Source organism: Magnolia sinica, chromosome 1, assembly GCF_029962835.1.
Source record: "Magnolia sinica isolate HGM2019 chromosome 1, MsV1, whole genome shotgun sequence".
Lineage (NCBI taxonomy): Eukaryota > Viridiplantae > Streptophyta > Magnoliopsida > Magnoliales > Magnoliaceae > Magnolia > Magnolia sinica.
Genome location: NC_080573.1, coordinates 115,733,025 through 115,748,038, shown reverse-complemented (window position 1 = coordinate 115,748,038; position 15,014 = coordinate 115,733,025). Strand labels below are relative to the sequence as shown.

At 41.2% G+C, this 15,014-nt stretch overlaps 1 protein-coding gene across 1 annotated transcript; it reads right to left on the bottom strand.

Moving 5' to 3' along the window:
- Nucleotides 1–10,119: 10,119 nt before the first annotated feature.
- LOC131257026 (extracellular ribonuclease LE-like) lies at nucleotides 10,120–14,472 on the bottom strand. Its single transcript, XM_058258198.1, has 4 exons — nucleotides 14,311–14,472; nucleotides 12,332–12,484; nucleotides 10,898–11,090; nucleotides 10,120–10,521 (listed from the first exon to the last, which is right to left on the bottom strand). The coding sequence occupies exons 1-4, from the start codon at nucleotides 14,455–14,457 to the stop codon at nucleotides 10,217–10,219; spliced, it is 798 nt and encodes a 265-aa protein (XP_058114181.1). The 5' UTR covers nucleotides 14,458–14,472; the 3' UTR covers nucleotides 10,120–10,216.
- Nucleotides 14,473–15,014: the final 542 nt, after the last annotated feature.

The window sequence follows — 15,014 nt, the reverse complement described above, 5'->3', positions numbered from 1 at the left end:
CGGTTTGTGGCGATAGCGGCGCATTCTGGGGGACTACTTAATGACTGAACCATGTAGGCATGGATGAGCGAGTGGAGAAGCAACGACAGCGAGGGATAGGATAAGATGACACGACCATTTATAAGTGGAAAATTTTCTTCAGAGAAATGTCACTTTTACCTGTTTGGAAAGGAACTTTTGAGCAAGAAATATCTTCTTGAAAATTGAATTTTCTTAAAAATCTGAATAAAAACTTTACCATTGCTGGTTTCTGGTTTCATTTTCCACCGAAACATTCTCTTCTTCTTCCTTAGCACAAACTTACCCACTATGATGATGGTGGTGGACCGTCCAAATCAACAATGGGATCTTTTCTAGCATAATCAATGTAGACTCATCCGATTTTCCTCTCAGCATTGTGGAAATATTGGGATAATTCAATCAAATTGATTTTTGAGATGGGCGATCAATGGTGGGTAGCACATGATGGATTATTTAAATAGTATAATCAATATGGTCCCTCAGTTCTCTAACCATTGATTGGATGGTCAACATCATCCAATCAAAGTTACTTTTGAGAGAGGTGGACCATCAAAGATGGGCTGAACATAATGCAGTCCAAATCAATGATCAGGGATTTGTATTATAAATGGACCATCTATTCTCCTAACCATTAATTAGATGGTTAGGATGATCCAGTAGTGTAATTTTTGAGAGAGATGGGCCGTTAAAGGTGGACCATACGTGACTCACCATCTGAATTTAGTACATTCAATATGGGTCAGCCATTCTTCTAAGATAGGTAGGATCATTTAATAAAAAGTGATTTTTGAAAGATGGGCCATCAAACGTGATTTGCAGATGATGAACGGTCCGAATCAATAGGCCTTCCCTAGTATAATCAATATTACCTATCAATTCTCCTAACCATGATGACATGGTTGGGAGCATCTAATGAAAGTGATTTTTGAGAAATGGGATCATCAACAGGAACTTCCTAAAGTATGGTACAAGCCGTTCTTATAACCATCCATCTGTAGATGGTTAGGATCATCGGATCAAATTGATTCTTGAGAGACAGACCACCAAAGGTTGGTTGCGCTTGATGGACAGTCCAAATGAGTGAACAGACCTTTTTTTTAGTGTAATCAATATGAACCATCCAATCTCTGGTAGAGTTGGGCCATTAAAGGTGGACCTCACATGATGGACAAACTAAATCAATTATTGAACATTATTCTAGTTGTGAGGCCCTTCCAATGACCCAAATGGTTTATATTGAGGCCATCATATAAACCATGTCTGACTAGGGCTGAAAGTTGGGCGGGTTGGGCGGGTTGAGCACCAACCCTATCTCAACCCAAGGTTCCTATACCTCAACCCTAACCCAATCCAACCCAACCTCAGGTTAGGAATTCTCAACCCAAGCCCAATCCAAGCGGGCTTGGTCAGATTGGTCAGGTTGATGCATGCTAACATTTTTGTTATTACATTAGTATGTTATATTTTCAATAGATGTCTTATTTTTTGTACCTATGATTTTATTAATTATATATGTAATTATTTATCATAAAGAATTTCATTTTTTTTTCTAAATAAATAAGCTAAAATATAGGAGACCTATTCCTTTAGAATTCATATTGTGTAGCATGCAATCAATTTGGGCGAAAGAAATCCAGCGTATCTTGTTAGCTTGAGTCATCGAAAATGACATGGACCAATGAAACTCAATGACACTGGAATTTCTTGTGCCTTCAACACCGATGATCTGCACTCAATTATAATTTATAAGTAACTTATATATCAATCGGGTTTGATTGGGTCGAGCAACCCGAGACCTCAACTCGAGCCTAAGCCAAGTTTTATCGGGTTGGTGTTTGTATATCCCAAGCTTGAGACCTAATCCAGTACATTTTGCCCGAGCCCAACCCAATGTTAGGTCAGTCACGGGACTGTCGGGTTGAACCCACCCGACTTTCAGCCCTATATCTGACCCGTGCCTTGCAAATGCCACATCTATTAGTTGAAATTAAGCAGAGGCAAGAGCTACTTTAACGCGGTGGGCGGGGCCCATCCATCCAAGTTGACCTGCAAGTAATTAGTGAACTGAAAAATGTTCACATACAACATTGTTTTGGAACACTAACACACAACTTTATAATTCTGCTATTGTGCCGATTCGATGAAAAATATGAGCCGTCGAATTTGTGGGCCATGCCATGAAGATCACCTATACGACAAAATCTAGAACAACACATTGAGCCGGACCATTGTCTGTCAGTTGATTTCAATGGTCTAGCGCGCCTGAAGAATGGTCCTTACTAATTTTCGCCCAAGTGATCTTTTTAGTTCATCCCACTATTTTCATTGCTCTCATGTCATGAACAAATGACACATTGGCAGGTACAAAGACCATTTTCAGACGCTCGTTTTCAATGGAGTCTGTTGTAGATTAACATCGTATTAGACCCATGATTTGGTCCTGATCTACACTGTCCATTTTCTCATCTCAACCATTGGTTGGTTCTTGATATTTCTGCTTTAATTCTGACATCTGGAATCTTGGTTATCTTCTCTAGGGACGGAGAAACCCACGGTCAACACCCATCTTTATCGTCTATTTGCATTCTTTATCATAAACCTATCCCCTGCTCTAGCAACACATCTGGCATTATTCTCGGTCCCCATGATCTTTGCATGTATCTCTATCCCCATTTGTAGGCACCGTTTTCGTTGCTGGCCACAAATGGCTATTCAACGACTTCTCTGAATCGACTAGTTGCTCTTTATCACTATCGAGCACTGGCCCGAGGGATCACCGTCTTCCTCAAAATAACTACTCCGAATTCATTGGCTTTGCAAGATTTCAAGCTTTAGATCATAATAATTTAGAAACAATTACAATAATTTCACGTCCCACATAAAGTCAAGCATTCAACAAGGAGAATTTACGAGGGTGCAAGCTTACACATGTTAGAATTGAATCAATTAAAAATTATACTCAAAGGATAGTAGATTCATCCACACATGCAAAGGATTATTTTCCAAAAAAATGGATTCTCACGTTTCGATTCGAGAAAAACCTAGAGTTTCAAAAGTGGAATAAAACTTAGGGATTTGAGATGATTTAGGGTTAGTGTTATGTAAACAAGGTGAAATAGGAGTGAAATAGAAATGAGATGGAACCTGTGATCAGCACATAGACTTCTTGAATACACGAGAAAAAGAAAAAGAAATAATTTTAAAATATATGAAAGAAACTCAGGGGCATTTGGCACATGGGTTTAAAGGGGATTAGGCGAGAGTGGGTTTTAAGATCCCATAGATCATTGCAACGTCTTGTTTGGGACTCACATTAGATATGAGTTTTGAAGCCCTGTCTTGAAATCGGCGCTTGGGCAAGGGATTACTGCAATCTTGCTTTGAGTTTGTATGGGTGTTATTATACCCATTGATTTCTGTGGTGTGGTCCATATAAACTCTGGATCCGTTTCATTTTTGGGACCATCCCACAAAATGATGTCACAAAACTAATGGATAGTGTGGATATAACACATACATCATAATGGGGTCCTAACTGGGTGACATAAATACACTATAGGGCGGTGGTGGTTTGTGGCAATTGCGAACGTACTCGGTTTAGATAGTGTCAAGTGGCTAGTGGTCGGTGCTATGTGGACCCACCATGATGTATGTATTTTATCCACGCCATCCATCCATATTGAAATATGATTCTAGGGCTTGATCCAAAAATGAGGTAGATATAAATCTTAGGTGGACCACACCATGGGAAAATAGTAGTGATTGAATTCCACCATTAAAAACCTCCTAGTGCCAATTGTAACAGTTATTTGACATCTAACCTGTTGATTAGGTCATAAAGACTTGGATGAAGGGAAACAATATATATTAGCTTGAGCCAAAACTTTTGTGGCTCCTAAGAACTTTTTAACGGTGGGCGTTCAATCAACACTATACTGTCCACTTGAGTTGGATTGAACTCATTTTTGGGCTCATACCATAAAATGATCTGGAAGAATGGGTGGACAGCATGGATGAAACACATACATCATGGTGGGGCCCATAGAGCACCGATCGATAGTAGCAGGGTTTAAACACATTCATTTGGTGTGCTTCTTCCAAACATGAAGTGGGATGGCTTCCAAGCCATGGAATTACATGACAATTCCTAACACCATAAGCATCCCACTTAAACCCATCTAATACCATGTACCAAACACCCCCTTGTTAATCATTGATAAATGAGTCTACAACCTTTTAAATAGGAATACCAAGACTTGGAAGAATTTCGGGAATTAAACAATAACTAAAACTCTCTAAAATTTGTATTCCTAAACACTTTTAATGTTGGACACAACTTCTACGGCCCAACGGATGAAGAGTTATAATCAAACTAAAACTTACTAAAAATAGTAAAAACGGAAATAAACATGGACCGTTGATATGATGGAATTTGTTTTAAGGTTTTGACGGTCTTGATGATTTCCACCTCCGATCGGGCCTTCTCTGGTCCATCTTGGACATGAAAGTGTCCGCGACCCACTCTACATCACATTGACATCCCATTTTTATTCAACATAAGAAGCATGAGTCCCCTCTTTTATGCCTTTGTTTTGCTATGTTCCCTAAGTGATGCAGGGAGGACATGATGAGGTCAATCACTGCCTTCTTCGATTGATACTTATCTTGAATCCACAACACTCTCTTGAATCCACAAGAGCTTTCCTGAATTTATGAGAAGAAAGAAGAAAATTTCGAAGAAATCGATTTATTAAATGATTTATAATTAATTAAAAAGCGAGTTTAATATGCCTTAAATAACCTTAAAAAAACCTAAAATCATAAATAAGATAGTCCTAATCAAATAAGATAACTATTAAAAAAAAAAAGAGAGTGTAATTTCTATTGTCTGTCAACCTGTCGTCAATTGGTCATGTCAACAGGTTGAAACAACATAAAAGTATCCGGAGATTTAAATTAGAAATTCTATGATTTAAAAGTATCAACCTGATTTTTGGTGAGGCGTCAAAAAACTGGGTGGCATACCTAATGGACTGGGTGGATCTTATCCTCATGAACTCATTTAGTCCGCGCGAGGCAATTGTTTTTTGGTCGGTGAAGCTTAGAGTAGACCACACCATAGGAATTCCTACAGCTCAAGAAAGGTCATGTGTAGGAAAAACGAGCCCAAGGAATCAAACCCGACTCTTTTTAATATTGGACGGATCAATGTGGTTCCCACCAGTCCAATATTTATCCATTAACTAGCCTATTAATAATTTCATTCGCTGAAAATTTATCAGATTGACTTTCAAAAAACGATGGAAAAAGTCATTATTATAATTTAAATATTAAATATATTACCGACTGGCATGGGTTTCTGATGAACTCACCACAGTTTTTGACACTCGACTCAACTGGCATGGTCTTGAGCCGAGTCATCAAATTTATTTATATTTTATTTAAAAAAAAAAAAACTACAGGGGTTACTATTCATGTAAACAAATCAAAGCACTTATTGATGTAGAGCGGGTCGTGGACAGTTTCATGCCCAAGATGGATCAGAAAAGACCCAGTTGACGTCAGAAGTGATCCGGACCATCAGAACTTAAACTGGGTGTATATCGTAATCCGGAATAAGTTATTGGATGTAAAATATATGATTTTGGGGTAGAACGAGCTACTTTAACTAGCCAACCCCACTATGCCGGACTTTGGAAGCCAGATTTGCGAAATACCATCAGATCTACGGTCGTTTCCTTATTTTAATTCCGTTTTTACTATAAATAGTAAGTTTTAGTTTGATTATAACTCTTCATCGGTTGGGCTTTAAGAGTATTGCCCAATGTGAGAAGTGCTTATAATAATTAAGAGTGCAGCTTAGTGAAGCCAAATAGGACACTTACTATTTTTGGCCGAAAACCTTGCGCGCTAGTAGACATCATGACCGTCTATAAATAGTAAGTTGCGAATTATGGGAGTTTTAGTTGTAGTTTGATTCTAATTTCTATCTCATTGCTTGGTACGTGTCCCTATTTAAAGGGTTGTGAACTCATTTAATTCAATCATCAATCAATTTTGGAGTAGTTATCCTTGAGGAAGACGATAATCAACCTCATTACGTTCATCCCTGTGTCACTTATTTATACTTGAAAAGGTGAATTTGAGATTATTTGGTGCAAATACTTAAAGTACGGTAATGACTCAGTTTTTTTTTTGGGTTGGGGGTGGGGGGTTCCAGTGGCCTAGAGCACTTTGTAGCAAAGGAAATGACTGTTGCGTTCCCACGACACGTGCACCAGAGCTAGACTTTTTTGTCAAGGACATGCATCCGTGTAAATATTATTGGTGGACAATCGGATGGGACGTAACAGATTGCAATGACACTCCGTTGGTTGCTGATTAGGTACGTTCAACTTTTGTATCAGAGGTCATCCGCAGCACACTTGCCAACGTAGAACGCATGTGCAAGAGGATGAATGGCTCAGATCCTGTTCACGTGTGTTGAGGACTCAAGTGATTGTGAGCAGCGAAAGCTGATTGTCTGCAGCACCAGCCATTAGAGATGTCAACGGTGGCACCACGTGACCGGTGAGCTATTCCGCATCTCACAGGTCCCCCAGTAGAATCCACCTTATGGCGTACCTGCGTTTCATGCACGCGCATCATATCCACCCACACCGGTAAAGAGACTTGAACATTAGTCTTCCATTCCTCGTGCCATTTAATGTTAAGAATACCGGCTAGCACACCTACAGTTCGGAAAGCATCAAATTATACCTTTTGTCTAGTTACTCCCGAGCAAACCGACTAAGATCTCGAGAGCTGTCTCGCATCTCACAAGTCCCACAATGAGACCCACCTTGTGGCCATTCTTCATCTCACAAACCCTAACTCATGGGTCTCCCCACCCATGCATCTCCACACTGAGATGGGGTCGCCCACGAGATGAGGTCTGTGTGATGTAGAATGACCACGGAGTGAGTTCCACTGTGGAACTTGTGAGCTGCAGGGTAGCCTACAGGGATATCATAATTCTATAGCATTTAGTACATTGTCTTGGACTCCTTGCATCAAGTGGTATGATAATTGGAGACTAGTGTTCAAGTCCCATTGTGGGACCATGAGATGCAGGCAATCCACTTCCCTTGTTTTTCTCAATCTCAAGAAAGGGTGTGGTTAGTTGCATGCCAATTTTCCTTAAGAACCAGGTAACCTAGTAACTAGGCAATCCACTTTCTTTTTCTCCTTTTAATCTCAAAAAAGTTTCTTTTTCTCCTTTCAATCTCAAGAAAGGTTCTAGTTCATTGCATGCCAAATTTCCTCAAGAGTTCAAGCCTTACTATGCCTTCCACACCTACACTATAGTCAAAGTCCCTGTAGATATAATGGGAAGAGAGGAGATACATGATGAGATAGCTAACACTAGGCATGAGCATGTGGGTTGTAGGTAGAGTTGGGCAAAACAGATGCAATCCGGTGGATCCGACTTGATTAGACCCGATCCGACTCGATCCGAACTGAACCGGTCAGGATTGAGTTGGGTAATTCAGATCCGAATGAATTTCGGATTGACTTCGGGTCGGGGTGGATCCGGACCGATCTGATCCGAAATCCGATCCGATCTGGAGTTGGGTAGTGTATATATACATTTTAGTTTTTTACCCTAAAAACTACCCGTTTGTTTTTACCCTTACCCCTTTCTTTCTTACCCTCTCCCGCCCGAACGAACCCTACCCTTCTGCCCTACCCGCTACTACTGCCTGCTCGACGATGCTGCTGCCGTCCTGCCTGTTGCCGTCCCTGCCTGCCCAACTCTTCCGGCCGCGCCCGATCCCAACTCTGAAACCCTAATCCTGTGTTACCTGCCTGACACTGCCTACCGTTGTCCCTGCCTGCCCAACGACGTTGCTGCTGTGTTGTTGCCATCCCTGCTTGCCCAATCTCAATCCGTTATAGTTATTGTTTTCTTCTTCTTCTTTTTATTTTATTTATTTATTTATTTTATTTTAAATTTATGGATGTCTAGTGGTGGTGGACATTGGTGGTGGAAGTCGGGTGGTGCGGGCCGTGCGGCCATGCCTGCCCGACCCTATTCCGCTAGTCGGGTGTGCCATGGCCAATGTGCATGTTAGATTTTCATGAAACTATACAATCTGACCTATCCAATTGCTGGACCATTTCTTTCCATTTCAATGCACACTGTTAGCAATGTTCTTTCCCATCACATGTATCAATTGGATGGATAAGATGGCTTAGTCAGGTTTTCTACTCTAGTCAGTTCACAATAGGATCAATACAACATATGAGATCATGGATTTGTTGTCCTGTAGTTTAATCCATGGGCACAAAGCACCACTATTTTGTTAGTAAATTTTACTATTTTTAGTATTTTTTTAATTTTTTAAATTTAATTTTATTAAAAAAAATAAAATCTGGACCGATCCGAACCGTGCCCAATCCGATCCGACTTGGTTTTCTTGACCAAGTCAGACTCGGATCGGATTAGGCAAAGTATATTTCGGATCGGTCTGAGTCAAGTGACCCAGACCCAGTCCCGGATCGGATTGAGTTCGGGTCAGGCCATTGAGATTTCAGATCAGACCAAGTTGGACCCAATCCAATCCGATCCGGACTGATGCCCAGCTCTAGTTGTAGGACTAGTGTTGTAAGAGCTACACCATATATATAGGCTGGTTGGGTGGTGGGTAAATGGGTAGTTCCTACAAGTGCTGGTGGTGAATAGGGTGATAGATGAGGCTATTCATATATTTATTTTGGATGGCCGAAAAATGAGGTCAATACAAATCTCAAGTGGGCCAAATGAACAGCAAAGAGTGGAAATTGAACACACCCACCAATAAAACATTTCTTGGGCCAGAGGATGTTTATGATAAATCCATTTCATCCCTCAGTTTTTCCAGCTCCTTTTAAGGAATGACGCAAAATGAGACAGACCTGGAGCTCAAGTGGGCTACACAACAGGAAACAGTGAGATTAAACGCCCAGCGTTGAAACATATTCTTAGGGCCATCATGGGCCCATTTTGAGCTTTGGATCCACCTCATTTTTTAACTCAGGCTCAGCTGAAAAAACAGATGAACGAAATGGATTTCTCATGACAAATATTGAGGTGGGCCTCATGTGTTGGTAATGCAATGAACATCAATCAACGTGCAAGCCACAGGTTTGACATACATTTAAGTCACGTACATTTAAGTCTAGAGGGCGAGGGTTACTCGATCATAGGTGAGGCCCACTATGATGTTTGTGACTAATCCCTTCTGTCCATCTGTTTTGTTACCTCATTTTACAGCATGAAACAAAAAATGAGGCTGATCCAATGCTCAAGTGGACCAAACGAATATGAAACAACGGGGATTAAACATCCTCGGTTGAAACATTCGTGGGGCTATATGATGTTTGTGACAAATCTACACATCCATCTGTTCTCCACCTCATTTATGAGATAGGCTAAAAAAATGAGGCCAATAGCTGGCTCTAGTGGTCAAAATGACAATAAACAGTGATAGTGAACGCCACCATTGAAAAACTCGGGGCCATTGTGGGCCCACTTTAAGCTTTGGATCTACCTTATTTTTCAGCCCATACCATAAAAGGGACTTGCAAAACAGATCCACGGCGTGGATTTCTCACAAACAACAATGTGAGCCCCATTTACAATCAACGGCTAGTGTGGCACGCCCATGAACCCAATGTAATGAGGGGAGATTGCCAATGCAATAAGATAAGAGCAGTTTCATCAATACTAAGATACAAAACTCCATTTGTGTTATAATGGCTAACGGTGTAAACTGGCAGATTTTTTAAAATAATTTAAAAGTAAGAGGTTTTCAATCCATAGCCTAAAGGGCAAGTAGCTGTCCATAACTGAAGAGACATGTAGCTAATTAAGGGGAAAAATCCCTTTTAATTTCCTTTATTCCGTGGAGTAGCAAGATAAATCATACACACTACAAATATGTTTATTTATTTATTTCTTTATTTTTAAAGACACTCTCACAGCCACACATATCACATACCACATGGTTACTCAAAACCCATGACCTCAGGGTTGAAACCCGCAGGGTCTGCCACTGAGCCATGAGTAAGGACTCGTTATGAAACAAAGCTCACACTGGAAAATCCAACATCATACTTGCATAATTTCCGAACACTAGAGAGCAACTGAAGACACGGTGATAAGCGGCCAAGATTATTCGGAGAGGGATGTAGGCATTTGGATGGGGTTGAAAGATTCGGACGTGTCCTTCATCATGTCGTAGGTGAATTTACCGAACGTGACTTTGTCCCCACACGTAAACTTAGGATAGGTGGGACAATTGATGATTGTGCTACCACTCTTGTCTACACAGAACCAGACCTCAGATAGCTGAGATTTGCTCCAAAACCACCACCACGAGGTTTCTACGCAACGCATGGCCGTTTTCCCTCCAACTGCATCATTAATGGCGGCATAGATCAAGCTTGAGTCGTAGTCGTTGTCGTTTGGCACCATGTCTGTGGAAACCCATGTAAGAAAAATTAAGAGAATCGTTATTACAACAGTCTCAATAAATTAACATAATGCTTAGGACCTTAAGAATAAAAAATAATTGAAACTCATATTCGTCTTGAAGTCGTACGTGATATATCCGACATTCATCTCGTAGTGGGAAAAATGTACGGTTAGAAAATAAAAGCATTCCAATTGAGTGTAACGGTCCAATTTTCATATTATGGACGGTGAGATCTCCAACGGGAGAATTTTTTTTTTTTTTTTTCCATGTTGCCCCATCTAAGATAGTATCATACAGATGAGCAGTATGGATCAATCCGTTGATGAGGAGCCTTTCTGTAAGAAACTCTCTATGTGGGTGCATTGCGAAGAGCTTACCTGCCCTTCCCAGATTGGAGAGCAAATTGACCGTAGATCGCAGCTGCAAGGCCCCACCAAAGTACTCCTTTTCGGTCAGCCCCATACAATTACCGTACGGTTCCCATAGATTTTTCCAACTGGACAGACCGTTGTTGCTTGGACACGTGATGTTCGGCCAATAAGCATACATGCCACTGATCATGTCTGCAACCTGTTGTACGGTTTTAATCATCACAACATAACATGAGCTTAAAAAAGAATCTCAAGTAGGTTATGCTATTTGTCACTGGTTAATGCATTGTCTGATAAGATCAGTCTCTTCTGATCGCCAGATGGACTACCCCTGTAGATTAACAGTCTATTTAGTTTGTACACGTGTACAAACTGATGAGCAGACGGGCCTGATGGAACTAGGCAATTGTGACCGTCTGATGAGTGGCTTGGATCTTTGATGTAGAGCGGGTCACATGGTCAAGATGGATTAGAAAAGGTCCGGTGGACAACAGAAGTGATCCGGACCGTCAGATAAATCAGGCATATCTCACCATCTGGAATAATTTGAAATAATAAGTTTTAGTTTGATTATAACTTTTCTTCATTTAGGCTTTAGAAGTTACGTGGTCCGTAAGTTTACTATTTATAGTTAGTTGCAAATTCTAAGAATTTTGGTTTAAATATACTTTTGAAATTAATTTTGAATTTTATAGAATTTATTTTCTACTTTCTTGCTCTTTTTCTCATGAATTTGGGAGTTTAGAGAAGTTATGTGGATTCGGAAGAGTTATCCCCTTGAGGAAGACTGTGCTCGACCTCACGTCCTTCCGTCCATCAATCTTGCACAAGGCCACTTTGTTTTGTGGAATGGCAAGCTGGGCCATGTCGATTGCCCCATCAAATTAGCAGTCCGGATCATTAAACCAGCGGGACCCGCTTCCTCTATATGGTTCTTGGGGACATTTTGGGCATGCAAACTTTCTTGGGACTGGAAGAGGAGAGAGAAGAGGCTACACGTACTCACGTAATAACTTAGAACGCCTGAACAAGATCTGGACCATTTATCGGGTGGGCTCATCATGACATGCCCTGCACTGATAATTTTATTTATTTATTTATTTAATAAGAAGCTTTTTTATCATTAATATGAAGATAGCTGTACAGAGATATGGGCTACCCCTGAAACAACAACTAGGGGAGCGCCCATTGTAAAAGACGGCCATAGATGGCCAACAGAGAACAAGAAAACAAAAAACCTCTACAACTCTACAGGAGCTGATCATATCTCTGTTAGGAGTTTTAGTTGTAGTATGATTCTGATAATAATACTTGTACAGTCATCAGGTAGACCACGGTTGTCCAGTCATACAATGTACAGATGTGGCCCACCTAATGAGTGGACCAGGTCCCACACATGTGTTCCACGTTAGCAAGTGTGCCAAAGTAGAAAAATCGTACCTCATTAACGTAGAATTTAGTAGTGATATCGCATTTTGAGACGAACTCTCCTGAATTTTTAGCCGGATACATGCCTTCAATGAAAAAGTCTAGCTCTGGTTTACCTGTTGTGGGAAGGCAGCATCCTTCTTTTTTACAATATGCTCCTGGCCACTGCAATATAAATCCAACGGCCAAAAAACAAAAAGGCTGAGTCATAACCCAAGTTTATGCATTTGTACCAAATAATACCGAATTGCCCCTATTAAGTATAACTTCGTCCTTTGACTTGTTTCGAGCAGAAGCCGATTGCTCACTGACGCTGACAGTGGCTAGGTTGCTACTGGACAATGCTCCGTGGGAGCCACCACGATATGGTAAGAGAAAAAGGTGCATGTAGGGGTGGATGACTCACAAACATTGTGGTGGGCCAAACTAAAAATGAGGCAGATCCATCCCGTCCATCCATTTTTCCAGATTAGATTATCCAACTGCTCTAATGGTACCATGGCATCTGCTAAAATATGTGGTGCAGCTAGGGCTGCACACTAACCGAGTTAGCATGGTTAGCTCGCTTGACTCGATTCGAAAAAGCTTGATTCAGCTCAGTTTGAAATTGAGTTCGAGCTGATTTTTTGAGCTCGAAAAAATTGCGAACTGAGTTCGAGCTTGCCTGAGCTCGACTCAACTCGGATGGAACCCAACTTGAATTGAACTCGGATTGAACTAGTTTGGTGACTCGGTTACTTTTATATTGATGTTGCTCACCAAGTGTTTGATGAAATAACTCAAGGAAGTGTCGGCTGATGACAAGGAAGGTATGTTTCATCAAACAAATACCATTTTTTCTTGACAGTGAGAATTTAAAGGTGTTGCATAAGCAAACTTGGCTCAAATTGGCCGAGCTGCTGATCGAACCGGGCCGAGCTGGCCAGTTAGACTTGAGGACTGAGCTGAGCCGAGTTCGAGCTTAGGTCAACTAGTGGCCGAGCCGAGCTCGACTCAGATTGACTCGCGTGCACCTCCAGCTGATGAACCGCCCAGTCGACTGTGCATTTATTCCAATGCAATGGGGAGCATTATAACTTATAGTGCACTGAGAGCACTGGATCATTTCTGTGCTAGTATTCACAGGAAGTGGTTGAACTGCTCCATCCATCATCCATTCCATTTCTAAATGAACTTTTGAAAGTCTTATTTTTTAAGACGATTCTTAATTCCCGCCATCCATCCTAATGGTAAGAGACATGTGCGCACCGTGAGCCCACTGTGCAGTGTGGCCAAGCACGACTGCCAAGTAACAAAATGCCCCGGACATTCCGTCCACCAAATCCAACTATCCCCTGAGAGAGAATCCTAATACACGTTTACATTCAGGCCATGCGCCCGTTTAAAACCAAATTTGGGATTTCCCCCCACTGACCACCTTGCCTCACTGACAGGTCCATCAGGTCCACCACCTTGTGTTGTGCAGAGGATGAGATCCACCCCGTCCATCAGGTCCACCACCTTGTGTTGTGCAGTGGGCCAAAAATAAGGTCGATTCAATACTCAAGTAGGCTATACCATGAGAATCACTTGAGATGGGAAATCCCACCATTAAACCGTCAAAATTGTATATGGAATCCACGGTGGTTCCCATATTCCATCTAATCCACTCATCAAAAGCGCGACACGTGGATGAATGGATTCACCAAAAATCAGAACATTACAAGACTCATATTATCCACATCAAGTGAATTTAGAAGTTTTAGGTATGGTTTTAGATCACTATGGTCTGCCCCACCTAATTATTGAATTGGACTGATAATCTAGGATTCATGGTCAAAATATGGCGGCCCACCTGCTGGACAGGGTGGATTGATGCAGGTTTGTTCCATTTAGAGGAAGTGAGGCCCTACACATGCCTGTGCAAGTCAGGCTAAGATTGGGCTGCACACGCTTCTGGTGTACAATGAGTGCACATGAACACTGCTTAGACCATGAGAAAACAAACATACCATGAGAACGTAGTAGAAGAAATCGAAGTCTGCAGAGACAATGGCACCAGAGAAAAAGAGAATAGACAGAAGGAAAGAAGCTGATGCAATGCGAGTATCCATTTCTTCAGTGATGCTTGAATTGGAAGGATGCTTCTTCCCTCCCATTTATAGACAGCAGTGAAATGAGAATGTCTTGTGGACCATGAACCGATGCCCCACCTTCAAACGTAAAACATGATAGTGTTACATATGGCGACATGGTGTATTTGTGAGAGATCTGAGCCGTTGATAGGATTGGCTTAAAAGTTTGAAGCGGCTCATTTATGAGGTGGCCGGCACCCGTGCCACAATAGAACGTTGGATAGGGAAACGGATTGGCTACTCCCCCTGCCACCAGCCAATGGCTGATGGTCGGTGCTCTCTGGGCCCCACCATTATGTATGTGTTTCATCCATGCCGTCCATCGGTTTTTCTATATCATTTTATGGCATGAGACAGAAAATGAGTTACATATCAATCTCAACTGGACCACGTTACAGAAAACAGTATTGAATGAACGTCGACCATTAAAAATCTTATGCGCGCCATAAAAATTTTGGATCAACCTGATCTTTGTTTTTTTCCATTCATCTGGGTCTGTATGACCTAATCAACAGATTGGATATCAAATAAAAATTACATTAGGCCTTAGGAGGATTTTAATGGTGAATATCCAATCACTA